At 37.9% G+C, this 19,180-nt stretch overlaps 1 protein-coding gene across 1 annotated transcript in view; it reads right to left on the minus strand.

Moving 5' to 3' along the window:
* Positions 1-19,180, minus strand: part of eif2ak4 (eukaryotic translation initiation factor 2 alpha kinase 4) — a 119,692-nt gene that overhangs the window by 13,467 nt on the left and 87,045 nt on the right. Inside the window, exons 32-36 of the mRNA XM_057858810.1 lie at positions 14,743-14,829; positions 11,078-11,190; positions 10,944-10,999; positions 8,109-8,212; positions 443-511 (exon numbers count right to left, since the gene is read on the minus strand). Coding sequence (XP_057714793.1) covers positions 443-511; positions 8,109-8,212; positions 10,944-10,999; positions 11,078-11,190; positions 14,743-14,829 — 429 coding nt within the window. The remainder of the gene's footprint in view (positions 1-442; positions 512-8,108; positions 8,213-10,943; positions 11,000-11,077; positions 11,191-14,742; positions 14,830-19,180) is intronic.

Here is a 19,180-nt window from a genome sequence, read left to right on the forward strand (position 1 = left end):
CAAAATCTGTAGGACAAGTAGCACTTTGAAATTTCATTTCTTTACAAACGGTCGTTTTTGGGGTGTCAAACCAAAGAGCCTGTCAAAATTAAAATGTCAATATCTAAAACCATTGACACCATTTTTAATCAAAATGAGGGGGGCTTAATATCTCAAAAATGATAGCAGCACAAACGTAATAAAAAATAAAAAAAATCAGCACAAACTAATAACAAAATTGTTTCTATAAATTTGCGTCTAATGGGGGTCAAACTTCACGGAGGTGATTCTGAGCTATCTTTGCAGAGCACAGCATAAGGTAAACAACTCCGCTTCTTCTGATGTTTCATGCTCTGGCTATCAAATCCCTTTTTCGCGCTCAGACATGTCACAGTTGAATTGGAAAGATAAAGAGTACTCAAAGAGGAAGTGTATGTATGGGTAAACAAACAAAATGACTTACTGCCAGAACCTCAATGTCACTGCTCTTGTTTTGTAAACTGCTTACAAGGGTCTGTAATCGGGTATGGATCTGAGAGGGGGAGAGCAAGATAAACAAAGTCAGAAATAATGAAAGGGTGGAAGAAAAGAATAGTTTCCACGGTCAGAATAAAAGAGTACAAATACAAACATATAACTTGAAAGAAAAAAAAAACAGACAAATATGTGCAGTTGCAATCTATGTAAAAAATGGTAAGCCATTTAATATTTTGTTTGTTATTTACACATAAAAAAATGGCATTGTAATGACAAAGTGTAAGTAGTTCTACCTCTTGCATTTGAAGGTTACGCAAAAACACAGTATAGTTCATAAACATATATTAGGGGTGGGAATCTCTTTTGTGTGACAGAACAGGGAGTGCCCAGGGAATCTCCCTATATGAATAGGCAGATACTCAAACTCAACAGGAAGTGACCTGTAAATGCCCTAAAATGAACAAAAAGTGAGCTAGAAACGCCTAAAAAAATCAGAAAGACTAACCGTGAATGCTCTGGTTTCAAATTAACAAACGATCATTCACCTCTTCCAGTCTACATGGATTGGGCGTCTAGCGCTGTCAATGGCAGCCAGAGTTAACAGAGACTATTTTGGTGGCAACTTGTAGGTTCTTTTTTCTTTTTTTCTTTTTTTTTAAACATTTGCATCTTTTAGAAACAATATATCGATTCTTGGCTTGAGCATATTGAAAACCTTTTGGGATACAAAGTATCGCGAAATATCACTATTTCGATATTTTGTCACACATATATATTTAACTTGTCTTTGCATCATGGCTCTCTCAAACGGCTAGAAACGGGACTCTTGTCTCTTTAGGAAACCCGTTGTCTCTCTATCATATACAGTATATACACACACACACACACACACACACACACGCACGCACACACACACATATATGGCGGAAAACACAGACAAGACTGAAAAAGCAATTTTTGCTCTTGCACCCTTCTTTAAAAGAAACTGCTGTATTTTAAGCCAAAAGAACTGTTGTGTTTGACAGAACAATATGTCTATATGCTGCCATAGCAGATTCATGACGCATTAAGCCCCCGAACTATTTTTAATTTGTCCGTTTCACCCTCAAAACCCCCGTTTACAGATGTCGCGCAAACGCTTTTGCTTCAACCCATCCATAAAATATACGTAATTAATTATATTCATTATTTAAAATGTCATTTTTTGCTTAGAATCATTAATTGATGTGTAATATTTTGTTTAAAAAAAAATGACTTAAAAAAATTATTCACTCGCATATTTTAAACTTTTATACAAATTACGTCACAATGAAAAAAATGGTGTCTGTAAAAAAAGTATATCTACCTCATAAGTATCGCTTTTTTTTTTTTTTTTTGTTACTATCACATTTTCTCTGATGTTAGATGATAAATAATCGATCCAAACAAAGAAAAATTGAAAAACAACATTTGAAGGGTTAAATATATGAAAAAGAACATCTCGACCACTACTCGATGTCTGCGATTTCTGCATCGCGACCCTTGTTATATTACCGTGTTTCACCCATAAAATCCCCCAAAAATCCAGCTGTGGCCATTCACAGCTGTGTCTTGACATTCAGTGATATATGCTACGTGGAGTTTTTGGATCGAAACAAGGTAAGTACGCGATTATATCTCGTTAAAGTCATGGCGTCTTTAATTCTGCTCTTGCGTGCTCTCACCTCCAGATAGGGTTTTGCTGTTTAAAAAAAAAAATTTTTTTTTTTTTTTAGAAATGCCCTCCTGTTTAAAATTTTTCTTCCCCTAGAAAATTGAGATTTTAAGCTTTCCAATGATGTATCACACATGCATATCGGCCAATTTTGAAAGTTGGCCAAATTGGGGGTCTCAGAGCGGAACTTCAAGTCACCTAAGCGTTTTCCGCCATACATATACACACACACACACACACACACACACACACACATATATATATATACACACAGGGTGCACATAAGTGGTCCGCATGCCCGCATGCGTACTGGACGTAGACAAACGCGTTGGCCCTCAACGGCTTCCATACGCTTTTGCGTACCGATGGCTGACCACTGTATCTGCGGCGGACACGAGAAAATACCTTCTCAAAATGTCGAAGAGGCAGGCCCCACTGAGTAAGTAATTCTGTGTTCCCCCACCCCCATCAAAAGACAGACAGACGACAGAGACGACACCGGAGCTACCGAAAAAAAGGACTTTTGCTGAAAAGTGGCTGCAGGAGGTACCATGGCTAGAAGCAAATGATGCTCGTACGGAAATGCGGTACAAAATGTGCAGTGAGAATCCCAATGTCGCTGATAAGAGAAGCGCATTTTATGTAGGGTCAAAGAATTTCAGCCATCCAAACTTTGAAAAGCACGAAAAAAACAGCATGTGGCAATTAAGCAAAGTATCGATGTCAGACAGGACCCCACTCGCCCCATTTTGTTGTGCCAGTTGATGTTAATCAAGCATTAATTGTTAATATAATTAAAGTTAATTGGCTCTAAGTAAAGCTTGTCATAATTTTATCGCATCAGGCGGGTCGCCTCTCAAGCTCAATGAGTACCAAGTCACATCTCCAGGTCCTCCTCTGAGAACCTGGGCAAAAAGAATATGTGCACTGTATATATACTGTATATATCTGTCTACATATATATATATATATACATATATATATACATATATATATTAGGGGTGTCAAACGATTAATTTTTTTAATCGAGTTAATTACAGCTTTAAAATTAATTAATCGTAATTAATCGCAATTAATCGCAATTCAAACCATCTATAAAATATGCCATATTTTTCTGTGAATTATATATATATTCTGTAAAATAATTTGTTGGAATGGAAAGATAAGACACAAGATGGATATATACATTCAACATACGGTACATAAGGACTGTAGTGGGCATTTCACTCTACTGTCATTTAAATCTGTCTATGCTGTCCTCACTCCGAAGCGTCTACTTTTTCCAAAGCTAGACAGCTAGTGAACGACGCCTTAATAATCAGACTTCTTCCTTTTTCATCTGATTTATTAATAAAATGGCCTCAAACCACTGTCCTCTTTAGACCGTAGTGAAACTACAAAAAAAAAAAGTACACAAGCATTGCATTAGCAACAACGTTAGCTTAGCACACTATACAGGTTCACTAAACATAAACAAAAAGCGTCTCATATAAAAAATATAACATTTCGCTTACTAACATAATATGTACATTCTTTACAACAACCATACTTACGGACAAATCTTGTCCAAGGATCATATAAGCACAACATTACAACGTAGGCGTCAGCCCGAGATGTCGTGCAGCCATATTGAACTGGCAAGAAAGCAATAAACCATGTCGCAAAGCGACCACAAGAGTTCGCTGTTAGACAGCACAAAAAACCTTGCTGTAAAACTTACCAAAAGGCAGAATACTGTCTGAGCGGGACATGTGCGTTAATTGCGTCAAATATTTTAACGTGATTAATTTAAAAAATTAATTAACGCGATAATTTTGACAGCCCTAATATATATATATATATATATATATATATATATATATATATATATATATATATATATATATATATATATATATATATATATATAGCAGGGGTCGCGTTAACCGAATATTTTCCGTCGTTGACCGGTTTTTTAAAACGGTGACGGAAAAAACTGAAGTCCGTCCGTCATTTTGACAGGTTGCAATTCACACCCCAGACCACAGGCTGGCGAGCGAGCGTATTAATTAGCTATTGTCTCTCTTAATGCATGATGTCGTTGGCTATTCTGTCAGAATATTGTAGCGTCACCGGGGTCTGGCGGCAGCACCGTGATTGACACATCAACGCGAGGTTCTTATAGGTGCACCCGGTGTGCCAGCGCGTCATCCAATTGGTGGACTAGATTGCCGCCTGTGTATAGACAAGTTTCCGAGGTACTTCCGGTTTACTTCCTTATGTCTTCCTTCCCCTTCCGTTTCCGCCTGTTTACCATTGAAGTCAATGGCGGTGGAATCGAAGTTGGAAGGTCTTTATACAAGATCCCGGGAATGTTATTTTGATGTAGGCGGGTGGAGAACCAAGCCAAAGCCTCCATGCTTCGTACCATGTCAATTTCCAAACCATGGGTGCTCGTACTCGTCATACAGGAGGGAGGGAAGGAGATGTATAAAACTGACAGCTCCTGCAATCATGCCCCTGCTGTTATGGAAGGTAATGTGCTCTAAAAATACGAAACCTAAAATCTGGCGCATGAAACGACTTGTTGCCTTTGCTATTGATATTACGATGATGATTGTAATTACGAAGTTTAATCATTTATACAACAACTAGCTTCTGCTAGTGCTGCTAGCCGCCTGTTGCTAATCGTGTTTGAATGCACCGCATAAATCCAAGTGTTGCAAGTTTTTATTCGTTTGTTTTCAGCTGGGAAACGCTGTTATAAAAGGGAAGACAACTTGGCTTGTACGTTGATGGACATATATCGAACATATATCGTTTGCGTTCCACAATGATGATGACAGCTCGACTCCCGGGAGAGGCCGAGAGAGGGGCAGGAATTGTGACAGACGGTGGTTCGCCGAGATCGCCGTGATCCAACTACGAACTTGTGAACGGTAGCATCTTTAAATGTATGCTATTGGAGCTGGAATTACCAAGGACGGGAGAAAAGCACATCTAAATGCCGCCGTGGGCCTCCGTGATGTCGCTATTTGTTCACGAGGCTCCGGAGCTCTGCGGTCTGATATCACATTCTCGTATGCTATTTTTGCAATACTTTTATAAATGTGATTTATTGACCTGTTTTGGAGTGCACCAATCGTTTTAAATAAAACAAGAAATGGAATTATGTCTAAATGTTTTATTGCGATCAATGCCTGCAATAAAAAAAATGACATACTATTTGTGTTTACATCATATGTACATAACCTTGTAGCATTTTCTTGTAACAAAACAATCCATGTCAGCCCTTCTGCAGTCGGCAAATGTAATATAACTTGTAATTTCACTACATTTTGGTCACTAATGGCCGTAGTATCAATCCATTCCTCACGTTAACACAGGCTGACCGTTGTTAATAATTTTGTCCACGAATGATCAACGAAGTGACACATACTGCCATCCAATCTCATCTACGTGTCATCTAGGTCGTGCTGAATCAATTTTTGAAGATTCCATGGGTTGCTCTGGCTTGATTTCGTAGTTTTATCGTCATCAATACACTGCTAATACACTGATACTCAACCGCACCGGAAGTGCGAAGCCCATATTTCCCTCAGGAAACTTGTCTGTAGACCCCAATGACATGACGTCACAACTCCGCCCCCTGACTGGAGCAGCTATATTGTCCGTCAGCTCGTCGTGTTTACACATTACCGCTATGTACATGCCTCCTATTACGGCGTGTTTTTCTGCTCGTTAACATTAATAATCAAAATGGCGAAGGCGTGTGTGGCGGTTGGTTGCAGTAACAGAGAAGATAGACGGAGAGACTTGAAGTTCTACCGTATTCTGAGAGACCCGAAGAGGAGAGCGAGATGGACTGCTGTAATTCGACAAGAAATCTGGGCACCAAACGATCACCACATGTAGTAGTCATTTTATATCTGGTAAGATGCATTTAATATATATTTAGAAGATTTTGGGCTGACAACCACAATTAAGATCATTGTGTGACGTTGGTGATTGGGGTCTATATAGTTGCCTCTTTTTCTTTGGGAGTGGAGTTGTTTTGTTGGTGTTGTTGGCGGTAAGCAGAGTAAAAAGAGGGAGAAAAATACAACTTCCGTGTCTAATTTTTCGCCGCCAAGCAAGCGTTACAATATAAATTAAAAATGAATGAAAACTAAATACTATTGAATATGTCATCATTATCATTTTAAAAATTTAAGTGACTGGTAAAAATAGATTATGACCGGATTTTTATGACCCTGTCAGTCAAAATGACAGACAATGAAAATGTCTAGCGCAACCTCTGATATATATATACACATATATATATATATACACACACATACATATACACACACATACATATACACACACATACATATAAATATACATATACATATATATATGATTAGTATCTGAACCTTTTGGATTTTCTCCCATTCCTGCATAAAATCATTTCAATCTTTTTTTTTTTAGGTCTCGTAGGTTTTCATATTTTAATGAGGATAGCATTATTTTGTTTTTTCTTTTTTGTCATATTTTAGTCATTTCTACATGTGCTCATCTTCTTTGGCCCAAAAAAATAAATAAAGGTTTCCAACAATTTTGAATGAACATAGACAGACGAGCACACATTGGAGCGTCTACAAGGATAACGCCAACTTGTTGATGATAATACACACCCAGCAGGAAAAGCAGTACATCATTTTCAATTAAACCCACCTGGAAGCCACAAACTGCATGTTAAAAGTGTTTAACACTGGAAACTTGAGAAGTCTGGGATTTTTTTTAGGGCTATTCATAGAGTCTACCCAGAGGTTGCAGCAGGGGTCGCGTTAACCGAATATTTTCCGTCGTTGACCGGATTTTTTAAACGGTGACGGAAAAAACTGAAGTCCATCAGTCATTTTGACAGGCTGCAATTCACACCCCAGACCACAGGGTGGCGAGTGAGCATATTAATTAGCTATTGTCTCTCTTGATGCATGACATCGGTGGCCTTAGTCGGAAAAATGTCAAGGCAACTGAGTGTTTGCCTGGCACGGCCAGATTGTTCTCCCTGTATTTTTCAAACACTGAGAGAAAAGTCTGGGACACAGCCTCTCGAGTAGGTACAAAATCAGTCGACGAATTAGATTTGTTTATTTGCGTGACGTGTTCTTCACGAGCAACGTCACTCTTGCGCGCCGAAAGTTGTCTCTACAACAACACGGATGGCGGGAGAGCCGAGAATATGTTCCAATCCGCGGTAAATTCAGTTTTAAATGAGCTAAAACACATTGACACGAGACATTGACAACAGCCTGTCTCGCACTAGCCATGTTGAATAAACTCCGTTCTCCTTGTATGTTTACTTCCACGCGCAAGTCCCTCGTCCTGCCCTCGTCGCTTTGGTAACGGCACGTCTGCCCGTCGCTGATTGGTGCACTCCGCTGTCTGTTTGCCTCTTGTTAAGCTTGTTCGGACAGAATATTAATTAAAAATGAATGAAAACTAAATACTATTCAATATGTCATTATTATCATTTTAAAAATGTAAGTGACGGGTAAAAATAGATTATGACCGGATTTTTATGACACTGTCAGTCAAAATGACAGACAACGAAAAAGTCTAGCGCAACCTCTGGGTTGCAGCAATCAGTATTTTCCAGTAACTTCTCATTTACCAAACAAAACAGCTAAAATGGCAGTAAACAGCAGTATAGTACAGTTGTCCTCCAACAAGTTTGTGGTGATTAACCACAACTAGAATTCATACATAAGGCTCATTGGATTATATGGCGCACTGTCAATTTTGGTGAAAAACAAAGGACTTTTACTGAGTCTTTTAGTTTGAAAAATCTGGTAGTTTTTCCCCCTAAAAAGTATACGAATACCAAACTGCAGCTACAGTATGTAGGCGTTCACTGTCGTGTGTAAAAAACCATGGAGTATTACAAAGAATTAGTCAAGGTAAACATGCCAATGGATGCTTTTGGCTCCGTTACCTGAGTTTCAAAGCGGCGTCTTGCACTGGCAGACACTTTCTCTGAACTGATGACATTTACATTCATGTTCATGCTGCAACTGCTCCCATATTGCTCTGAAGATCCTGTAGCCCAAAAAAACAGACTGGGTCTTCATTTTTCAATGCAGTGCTAGAAAAGTGCTGGGTAACAATCCAAGGGCGTAGGTTTGCTCTCAACATTAGTAGGGACGATATAACAGCATAACCTGCATGTACACTTATTGCTAATAAGACCAAACAGATTGGGTGAACAGGGGTCAGGGATTCATTTGAATTTGAATTGACTTATATAAACTTTCATATGAATTAGTTCAAGTGATACATCGTTCGATTCAAACATTTTTTTTTTTTTCAAAAACTACAATTTTTTTTTTCTTTTTTTAAACTTCCAAAATAAATATCTGGATTTAATTATCTTTTTGTTTGTTTATTTAGAACATTTTAAATTGCAATATTTGAACATAATTTAAATTATATTATCACCCCTCAATAATCGCTTAACTATCCAGAAATGCAAAAAAATAAGCAAGTGTCTTAATACCAGTCAACATTGTCTGCCTAAATAAAGAAATTCAATATAACTGAAAAACCTTCTTAGTCAGGGAATAACAAAAATAAATCAAAAATGAGCCTTCCTTGAGGTAAAACACTACTGCTTTTGTCCACAAGCACAGCCAAACTCAACAAAAAGTGAAAGCTCCTTTAGGCTGCTTCAAGACCACATGAATTAAAAAAAAAGAAAATTAGGGAGAAAAGGGTAAACCTTGGTTTACTATATTTCTCACAGTTTAATTAACGATAAAAGTAGAAAACACATATAGAAGACACTTCTCTCTAAGCAGCTTCCTACTGGAGTTTTGCAGGTTAGCAAATTCACACAGTTTAATGTCATGCAACTTTGCTGCAGGTCGGACTTTCAGTAGCAAATTTAGTGGTGTGTTCCCCACCTCCACAACATTGATGTCTTTTTTACATTACCATTACTTACAGTGGTTGCTGCTGCTGGCCAAAAGAAAAAAAAAATCTAATATCCCTCGTCTTCGAAGGGGGGTGGGGCGGCATGTTGTCGACATGTTGTATTTCTGTCTGGGTTTTGAGTGTGTGTGTGTGTGTGGGTGGGGGTGTCATGCAAATCAAACATGTGTTTGAGGGGAAAAAATGGACTCACACATTCATACAAGTGAAAAAGGGTAAATGTCAGTCTGAACATAATGAAGGTAATTCACTTAATAATAGTAGGGTCAATTCTATCCTTACAAAATATGGAAAGACAATCTAAACTAGAAACTGCAATTTCGGGATTGATTACTCTGGGTCTTTGCTATGAGGAGATACAGATCTTAGCCCCACCCAGGGCTATCAATAGAATGGACAACCATGCCAGTCAGTGGCATTAAACAAAGCAAATGCCATTAGAAATGAATGGGAAATTTGGACGTCCATGGCCGTCAATGGCAGCACAAGCGTCAATAGACTAAGCATAAGCATCAATAGAATCGGGGAAGTTTGGGGGACACGTCCTTTTGATATCTGGTCATTTCCTGTTGTTTTGGGGACATTGTTTTTTTTTTTTGGCTATTGAAAATGAATGGGAAACAATTTGGACGTCCATGGCCGTCAATGGCATCGACTTACATAGGCATCAATGGAATACAAGTACATCAGCATCAATAGAATGGACAAACATGCCCGTCAATGGCATTACACAAAGTAAATGCAATTAGAAATGAATGGGAAATTTGGACGTCCATGGCCATAAATGGCAGCACCCTCCATAAGCGTCAGTGGAATCAGGGAAGTTTGGGGGACACGTCCTGTTGATATCTGGTCATTTCCTGATGATTTGGGGACATTGTTTTTTTCCCATTGAAATGAATGGGAAAAATTTTGGACGTCCATGGCCGTCAATGGCATCGACTTACATAAACGTCAATGGAATCCAAGTACATTAGCATCAATAGATTCAACATACATGGCCGTCAATGGCATCAATGGAATTTAAATTCCATTGGTAATTCCATTGGAATTGAATTGGAAATTTCCCATTAAAAATGAATGGGCAAGTTTTTGGCAAATTTCCGGGGAACCGTAATTTTTTTCCCAATTGTGTATACAACTTTTATGGCCTTCGCCATCCTGGAATTTTTGATGCCCAAATTATGTGATTTGGTCAAAATTGTAGGACTGGATACATTTTGAAGCTTTTTTTTTTTTTCCGGAAAATCACCGTTTACGGGTGAACGGAAAATTTTCGGGGCCGTTTGAAAAATTCCCATCGTCGCGCGAAAATTCCGGTCGTTTAGATACTTGAACGGTTCGGCCTGAATGAATGAATAAGAAGAAAAATAAAGAATAAGTACGGTAAAGTTGCAGAACAACACTATCTGACCCAGATAATTACCTACATAACTAAAGTCATTATATAATGCAAATAAGGTTGCTTAAAAGTTGGTCGGGACAATTTGAGCATCCTGAAAAGTTGGTAGTGTTATGTCCCTACCGTCCCTATGCACAACCTACGCCCTTGTAACAATCTGTCATTGACTTAGCCATGGAAACAGGACTTGTGTGATCATTACACAGTATGTGGGTGAAAAATGAAACACTTTGGCTTGATTTTTTGAGGCTCTAATCTTTTATCACTCAGGCTGACACGTTAATCTCCGTTTCATAATGTTAAACATTTACTTCGGAGACATTAAACCAACCCACGGAAACAAAGGACCAACTGTTATATGTGTTGAGTGCAGCACACGGCTAATGCTTCACATAAGTGTTGAGTGTAAACTAGGAATGAGGGTGATGTACGCAGTACCTGTGTTGTTGAGCTGGGAGCCTTTAGTGTTCTGGCCCATACTTTCTGATATTTCCCTGCAGAAGAAGGAGCAACTTGTATCAGGCTTCCCAGAAAGCAAAGCAGAACTTTATGCCAGAAGAGAATGACTTTACCTCATGGATCTTTCCTCTAAGAACTTTGTCCGGAATTTTTGAATGATGTGCTCCACCACTTCCAACTCAAGAACCCTTTTCTCGGACTGTTTGTCCTTCTCCAAGGATTTGACCTGATGTTTAATAAAAATATCTGCTTCAGTGGAATGAAGTCCAGCTGTCAGTAAACTAAAGGACAGATGCTCAAATGACTAAAGCACAAGTGGTCAAACTAGTGGCCCGGGGGCCAAATCGGGCCCGCCACGTCATTTTGTGTTGCCCGCCAAGGGAAATCAGGTAATTTCTCGCTAAGATATATTTTCTGTATTTTCCGCACTATAGGCACACCTTCAATGAATGGCTTATTCTAAAACTGTTTTCTTATAAGTTGTTGGGGTTGCATTATGCATCCTCTAGATATATATCGGCTCATAGACTTCATAATGTAATGACGGGACACGGGGCCGATAAATAGGGGGCCTGCATTGTTGGCGAGGCCGTCAAAGCTGACCGAGTGGAATCACAAACAGCTTTTTTCGTTGAAACTTCTTTTGAATAAATGCTTAAATCCCAGAATTCTTGATAGATATGGACGTAAAACAGACTCGATTCTTGGTTAAAAGCATAAAAAAAATTAAAAAAAACGTGCAGTTAGCATTTATTTTACTTAAATATGTCAATGAACATGGCTAGTATGTTAGTGAATGTCGCTAGCGGCCGTCCGATGTAAACAGCTTTTTCAGTGAAAATTCTTGTGAAAAAATGCTTAAATCCCTGAATTCTTAATAGATATGGACGTGAAACAGTCTTGATTCTTGGTTAAAAGCAAAAAAAAATTGCAGTTAGCATTTATTTTATGTAAATATGTCAAAGTAAAATACTAGTCTGTTAGTGAATCTAAGCGGCTTTTACGGTGAAAATTCTTATGAATAAATGCTTAAATCTTTATAGATATGGACGTGAAACGGGGTCTCAATTCTTGGTTAAAAGCAAAAAATGTGCAGTTAGCATTTATTATACGTAAATAACGCGAACTATGATGCCAATGCAGCAGCGGCTAATTTCTCCCATTGATTTTTTTTCACGTTTCAAAAAGCATGCATGGTATGAAAAATATTATGATTATCTGGAATCCTCAAACAAATCACTCCTGAGACAATCCTTCCTGTTCGTATGCAGTACAGCTTTCGTATTTTTTCAACAGAAATCCGGCATTAGTTCGCTGCGTGCGCGTTTGTGAATAGCTCCTCTTGATGTGGGCGGCCACCTACTTGAATGCGAGGCGCAGTGCATGACCGATCTGACCTGTCAATACATTATGAAGTCTGTATCGGCTTTTGAGTAAATTGAAGGCTTTTAGGTGCGCCTTGTAGTGCAGAAATACAGCTATTATTAGCTATTAGCTATTATTATTCATATTATTTATTTTTTTACTTTTTGGTTTTTTAAATACAAAACAATTCAAAACTGATTATTTCCCGTTTTCCCATTTTTTTGTTTTTAAGTGAAAATATCAAATGAAAAAAAATTTAATGAAAAAACAAAAAGAACAAAGTTACAGATATCAAAGGTTAGGTTTGGTATATGGAATGATTCAAATGTGTTTGGCTGTTTTTTTCCCGGTTTTACCCCAACTATGAAATTTTAATGTGGAGTGGCAGTAGTGCTTGGAACATATCAGGGCATTTACATGTAAAACGCATCTTTATTTGAGAAAATTTCAGGTTGCGAGACTACCAGAACCAATTAATGTTGTAAGTAGAGGTACCACTTTATCCAGGGTCCCCCCAGGATTGATAAATCTAAATTCAAGCCTTTTAAGACCTTTTTTAATGCCATTTCAACTGAAAATTAATACTTTTCTCGCACCCATTATTTAGATCATATTGAATCATATTAAATAAATAAAGCACTGAACATCAAATTTAACCTCAATTACTATGTGTTTGACAAAAGAATGCACATATATTGAAGATACAATTAAAACACATTCAAAGTAACATTATAAAGTCTGTCAGAATTTTTAAAACACACACACGCACACAATAATTATGGACAAAAAGAGGAGGAGGACAGGACTCAGACCAGCCATCTTCTGTAACAGGCTAGCCGCTAGTGCACCTGCCAAGACCCCAGTGAACATGGCTAACTCTTGAGTTAAAACGGCGAAATTCACATTCATTCGAAAGGCAAACCGAAATGGCAGGTCCACTGCCTTCGCATGACCCATAAACTGCAACCTAAAGTATCTGGATGTAACTTGAGCCCCTATCACATACTCCAAAACAACGGGAATATCGCGGGACTTAACCGTGCAGCAGTTGTGTGTGAAAACAATTTCCCGTGTCGACTGACATGGGAAGCAGTGTCTGTGAAAGCAGGCGTTAAATTCCCGGGTCACAGCAGATGGCTGATGACTTAAATATCATAGCGGCGGCCGATGTAACTTCCTCCCTCTTCGCAGTAATTGGAAAAGGGGTAAACAAACATCGCAATTATAAACATAGCAAGCAGGAAACAGCTCAATTAAACTGAAAACATGACCAAAATTAAAATGTCAATCATTATGTCGGGCCGGGCCAGGGCCACTTTTTGAAATAGCTATATATTAACGATGTATGAATGATGAACTAAGGAATACTTGTTATAAAATAAATAATTTGGATAAAAATATGGTCATTGCAGAGCCAGAGCGGGCCTATACGCCATTTTTAATCGTCCCCTCTGCGAGTCCGCAAAACCGCATCTGTTTATTTATATTTAACAAACTTTTCCAGCGTTATTTCATTGTGTAAATGCATTTATAATATTCATAAAAATATGTAGACTATTTAAACATTAACAAAATGTGCGTTTTTTTCTGCCAACTGAAAATTCGTTACAAAAGACAGTTAAGACATCGGGAACGCTCCCTCTGGAACAAAACGCAATATGACCAACATTGTGACAGCTGATGCCGACCAAAAATGACGTAATATCCGAAAGATCACCAATGGACTCATTTGAAGTATATGAATGGTGGTCTGTTTTGGTGTTCAGAATCCACAATACTTCTGCCTGCACGGTTTTTGTTCCACCGACAAACGGACGCATTCCCGATGCAGAGGTGGATGGATTCTCCGTTTTGCCGGTTGTGGTGGTTTGGCACACACGAGTTGCATTTCGATTTGTAGTGCAGTGCATCGTAAAAATTTTATGCGTCGTTTTCGTTAAGGATTTAAAAAAAACAAAAAAAAAACTTTGTCACGGATATAATTTAGGTTGCACTGAGATGTTCTTGAAAATTCATACCATGGTGAAAAAATTCCAGACTTACAAAAGCTAATTTAATACTTTTAATACCTTTAATAATGGAAAACTAAATTCAATGCTTTTTTTTAATACTTTTAATAACCCGCGGGTACCCTGTTATCTGCACTTTTACGCTTTCTAGTTTTTATTCGAATAAATAAATAAAATAATGGCTGAAAAAAGGATTTGGAGAATTTTTAGGTCAACAAAGCCTTTAAGAAGTTGTTGACACTGCATCATCAAAGGCAGCAATTTGTATAAATAACACAACCATGTGGGGGCAGACTAATAGGATGATTATGGGAAAACATTAACTTGACCAAATTTGGAAATTTCAGCTCAGCCTGACAGTGAGAATGTATAATCAGAATTACTGAAAGCCATAACACAGTTACCTTTACGTAGTTCCCGTCTTTGTCCGACACCGTGGCTATGCACGTGATGCCAGCCACCCGGCAGTGGTCCATCAATGTCTCCTGAGACTAACACAAAATAGTTGCTCTTTTTAGCATCATTCAGAATGAAACAAGCAAAGTAAATTGTGCGTACATTTAAAAGAATCACATCATTGCAAAGATGTGTGTTTTAACTAATTCTCATCATGTATTGTTAGACCATCTGTTAGGTCAGAACAACCTTGCAATGTCATTAGCTGCAACTGACGGTGATAGACGTCCATTTGTGTGGCTGGCTCCTTCACTTGTAGACTCGTATACAACCTTCTGCTGTGAATTCATATTACTAGTTTCTGACTAATGGACGGTCAATCCATTTGAAACGAAGTTCATTAGCAGCCAACCCTCCTACCTCAAATGGACTGGATGTCTATCACCGTCAAGGGCAGCCAATAAGTAAACATCTGATGTGAACCAAAGGTCACAGATAATGTGATGTCTCCTCTGCTTTATTGAAGCCAATTTTTGGCTTGAGCAAACCAGGTGTGTTATAGCGTTAGTTCAAAAATAATATTACTCAAGAGTAGTCATCAAAAAGTAAATAAGTGTTCGGTGAAACGAATGCTCAAGTAATGAGTAACATTGTGAGTAACTGCTTACAAGGTCTGATATAGGCCTGTCACCATAACAAACTTAAGTAGGCAATATATTGTCACATTAATTATTGCGATATGCGATATTATTGCCTGTTTTTTTTTAACCTATTGAACCACGAATATAGTGACAAAACAACCTAATAACCTAATAAATCACTTACTGCAATAAACTGTTTTTCTTAAATAAAACCATAGACTTCATAATGATCGATGGGTCGGATTCCACTTTTACTGCGCAACACCTTTAAATTGGGGGCCGCCCTACAGTCCGCCTCAGTTATTCGCAGTCGGTCGCAGAGTCAACACATGCAGTGATCCAACGCCTGATTTAAGATTGAAAAAGTACGAAAACTGTACCTCATACAAACAGGAAGGACTGTCTCAGGAGTGATTTGTTCAAGGATTCAAGGTAATTATTATACAGTATTTTTTGTACCATGCATGCATTTTTTAACTTTGTGAAAAAAATCAATGAGAGAAATTTATTGCTACAGACTAGCATCATTCTTCGACATATTTACGTGAAATAAATACAAACGGCTGTTTTTTTGTTTTTTTTCTTGTTTTGCTTTTAACCAAGAATCGAGACTCTTTTTCGTCCACATCTATAAAGACTTCAGGGATTTAAGCATTTATTCACAAGAATTTTCAATGGAAAAAGCTCTTTGTTTACATGTGGCATGTGCTAATTTCCTTACAGACTAGCATCATAGTTTGCAATATTTACATAAAATAAATGCTACCTGCACGTTTTTTTTGCTTTTAACCAATAATCGAGACTGTTTTACGTCCATATCTATAAAGAATTCAGGGATTTAAGCATTTATTCACAAGAATTTTCAAGGGAAAAAGCTCTTTGTTTACATGTGGCGGGTGCTAATTTCCTTACAGACTAGCCTCATAGTTCGCAATATTTACGTAAAATAAATGCTACCTGCACGTTTTTTTTTTTTTGCTTTTAACCAATAATCAAGACTGTTTTACGTCCATATCTATAAAGAATTCATTGATTTAAGCATTTATTCACAAGAACTTTCAACGGAAAAGGGGTCTGCTACAATGGCTTTATCACAGCAAAGGGCTAAGAGACGAGCATCATTGTTCATCATAGTTACGTAAAATAAATCCCGAACTGCGCGTTTTTTTTATTTATTTTTTATTTTTTTATTTAACCAAGAATCGAGACTGTTTTACGTCCATATCTATAAAGAATTCAGGCATTTAAGCATTGTTTGGAAGAATTTTCCTTGGAAAAGCTGTTTACATATGGCGGCCGCCTCACTGAGGAACAGACTAGCATTGTACTTCGACATATTTACGTAAAATAAATGCTAACTGCCCGTTTTTTTGCTTTTAACCAAGAATCAAGACTGTGTTACATTCGTATCTATAAAAAAAAATTCATGGAGTCCAGCATTTATTCACAAAAATGTTCAACGTAAAAAAGTCTTTGTGTTTCCACTCTGTCAGCGTTGAAGAAGATAGGCCCCTATGAATCGTGTGAGCCCATGAACCAGTGTCCCGTCAATATTTTATGAAGTCTATATCTCACTTGAAATGCCTGTGACACAAAAAAAGCATGTTTATTTTATAATACATGCGGTATTTTAAGCTCGTGAATGAAATGGACCACTTGGATGTGTGAAGAAGCGATCGACAGTGTAGTCAGTAACGCGTTACTGTAATCTGATTACTTTCTTCAGTAACAAGTAATCTAACGCGCTAATTTTTCCAAGCCAGTAATCCGATTAAAGTAAGTTTCTCTAGTGCCTGTGCATTACTATTTTGTTTTTGCCTCATAATGTATGTAGAATGAAGAATACTGTAGTCATGTATGAAGAGCATTTCTCATCGGGGGGCGGGTCACGTGTATTACGATGCTGTTTGAGGCTGTCTGCCACGGCGGTCAACAACATAGCATTCTGAGGAGGCAGCGAGGCTAACAGGCAAGGATATATACCGCAAATGGATGCCTTTGCTCACTAGAAATACAGCCATTACTTCACATTTCTGTACAGCAAAGATGACAAAAATATCTCCGTGCGTTGCAAACTTTACGCTGGCTGAAAAAGACTGTCGGCCGCTAAAAACTCTACATCCAATTCAACAAGGAAGCACTTGGAATTACAGGACAACGCGACAAAACTCGAAACAAAGCCTACAACGGGTAACAAGACAGCCAGCCCCTCTGCAGTTTGTAACCAGCCTTTGAGCACGTTTTTTTGTCAGTGTTTGTAACCATAGGCTGAGTTTTACTTTTGTGGGGCTGGGGGCAAAGCATGTTGATGACTGAAACAAAAATCAAAAGTTTGGACACACCTAAACATTTTTACGTTTTATATATTTTCACTACTATTGTAAATCCTCTCTGAATACATCAAAACTACGAACGAACATGTGGAATGGCAAAAAAAGTGAAATAACTGAAAAAAAAAAAAAATATATATATATATATATATATATATATATATATATATATATATATATATATATATATATATATATATATATAACTGTTCAAGCTCAGTTGTTGTTGGTTGTGTTTGAAAGCTTAGGTTTACATTCATTCATTCATTTTCCATGCCGCTTATTCCTCACGAGGGTCGCGGAGCTTAGGTTTACAGAAATTCTAAATACCCATCTTGCCTGCACAGATAGTTTTGGCTTAGCACAGCAAAAGCTAGTGTCTAAGGTGCTAATCACATGATCTGCTCGGAAAATGATTTTGACCCATTATGAAATACGTTGTAGGATTCTTGTTCATTTCATTAATTTTTGTTGTTTGTTTTATTGCTTTACAACTTTTATATACAATATTTTAACAGCTAGGTCTTTATGTTAGAGGGGGTTTATTTAGTCGTTGGAGTTGATTTGAACAAATTCCGTGCAGTTTGTCAGTTATTTGTTAGTTTCAGGGCTCCAGGGTGGCTAAGCTAGCGCGAGTCAATGGTGGTTGAAATCAACCCCATCGACTAATTACTCAAAGATTAAGCCTTATGTGAAAAATTCAATTACATGCGATGACATTTTTTTGTTGTCATTTTTATGTTGAGGCAGTAAAAGGAGAAAAATTGGTAAAAAGTAACTGATAAGTTACTTTTAAAGTAACTTAGTTACTTTGATAATAAAGTAATCGGTAAAGTAACTAGATTACTTTTTTGAGGTGTAATCATTCATTCATTCATTCATTTTCCATGCCGCTTATCCGTAATCAGTAATTAAATTACTTTTTTAAGTAATCTGTGACAACACTGGCGATCGATATATTTATTCTTTTTTTTTTATTCCCGCGCTACGAAAATGACAGACGTCCAGCTTCGGTCTTGCATTGAGGAAGAAGGTGCTGTGACGTGTACGGGAGAGGGCGGCCTAAGGATTCAGCTGATTTTGCGGATTAATAAATAATTATTTTTCGCATCACGGCAGCCAAACGGCTGCAGTAAAATCTTGCTGTACGAGGGAGAGGCATGTGCGTCTTTTTGGGGTTTCAAAAGGTTCCCATTCACCGGTGGATATTGGCCAAAACAAGCCCTACTACTGTGGGACCGAGGAAGTGAGTAAACATCGTGTTTTGTATTATGTCAAATACTGGGATCATTTTAATATGTACTAGGTGGCTTGCATTTTGTGGCTGACATGCTCCTTGTCTCCTCGGCCGACGGCTTGTTGCACATCCCCCCGCCGTGAGAGCACTATACTCGGATTATTGCCCTCTTCACATCATTTGACTAGACTCAAGTGTCGATATACACCAAACTAGAAATCCGAGCAGTTTTTGAATG

The sequence above is a fragment of the Corythoichthys intestinalis genome, chromosome 15 (assembly GCF_030265065.1).
Source record: "Corythoichthys intestinalis isolate RoL2023-P3 chromosome 15, ASM3026506v1, whole genome shotgun sequence".
Taxonomy (NCBI): domain Eukaryota; kingdom Metazoa; phylum Chordata; class Actinopteri; order Syngnathiformes; family Syngnathidae; genus Corythoichthys; species Corythoichthys intestinalis.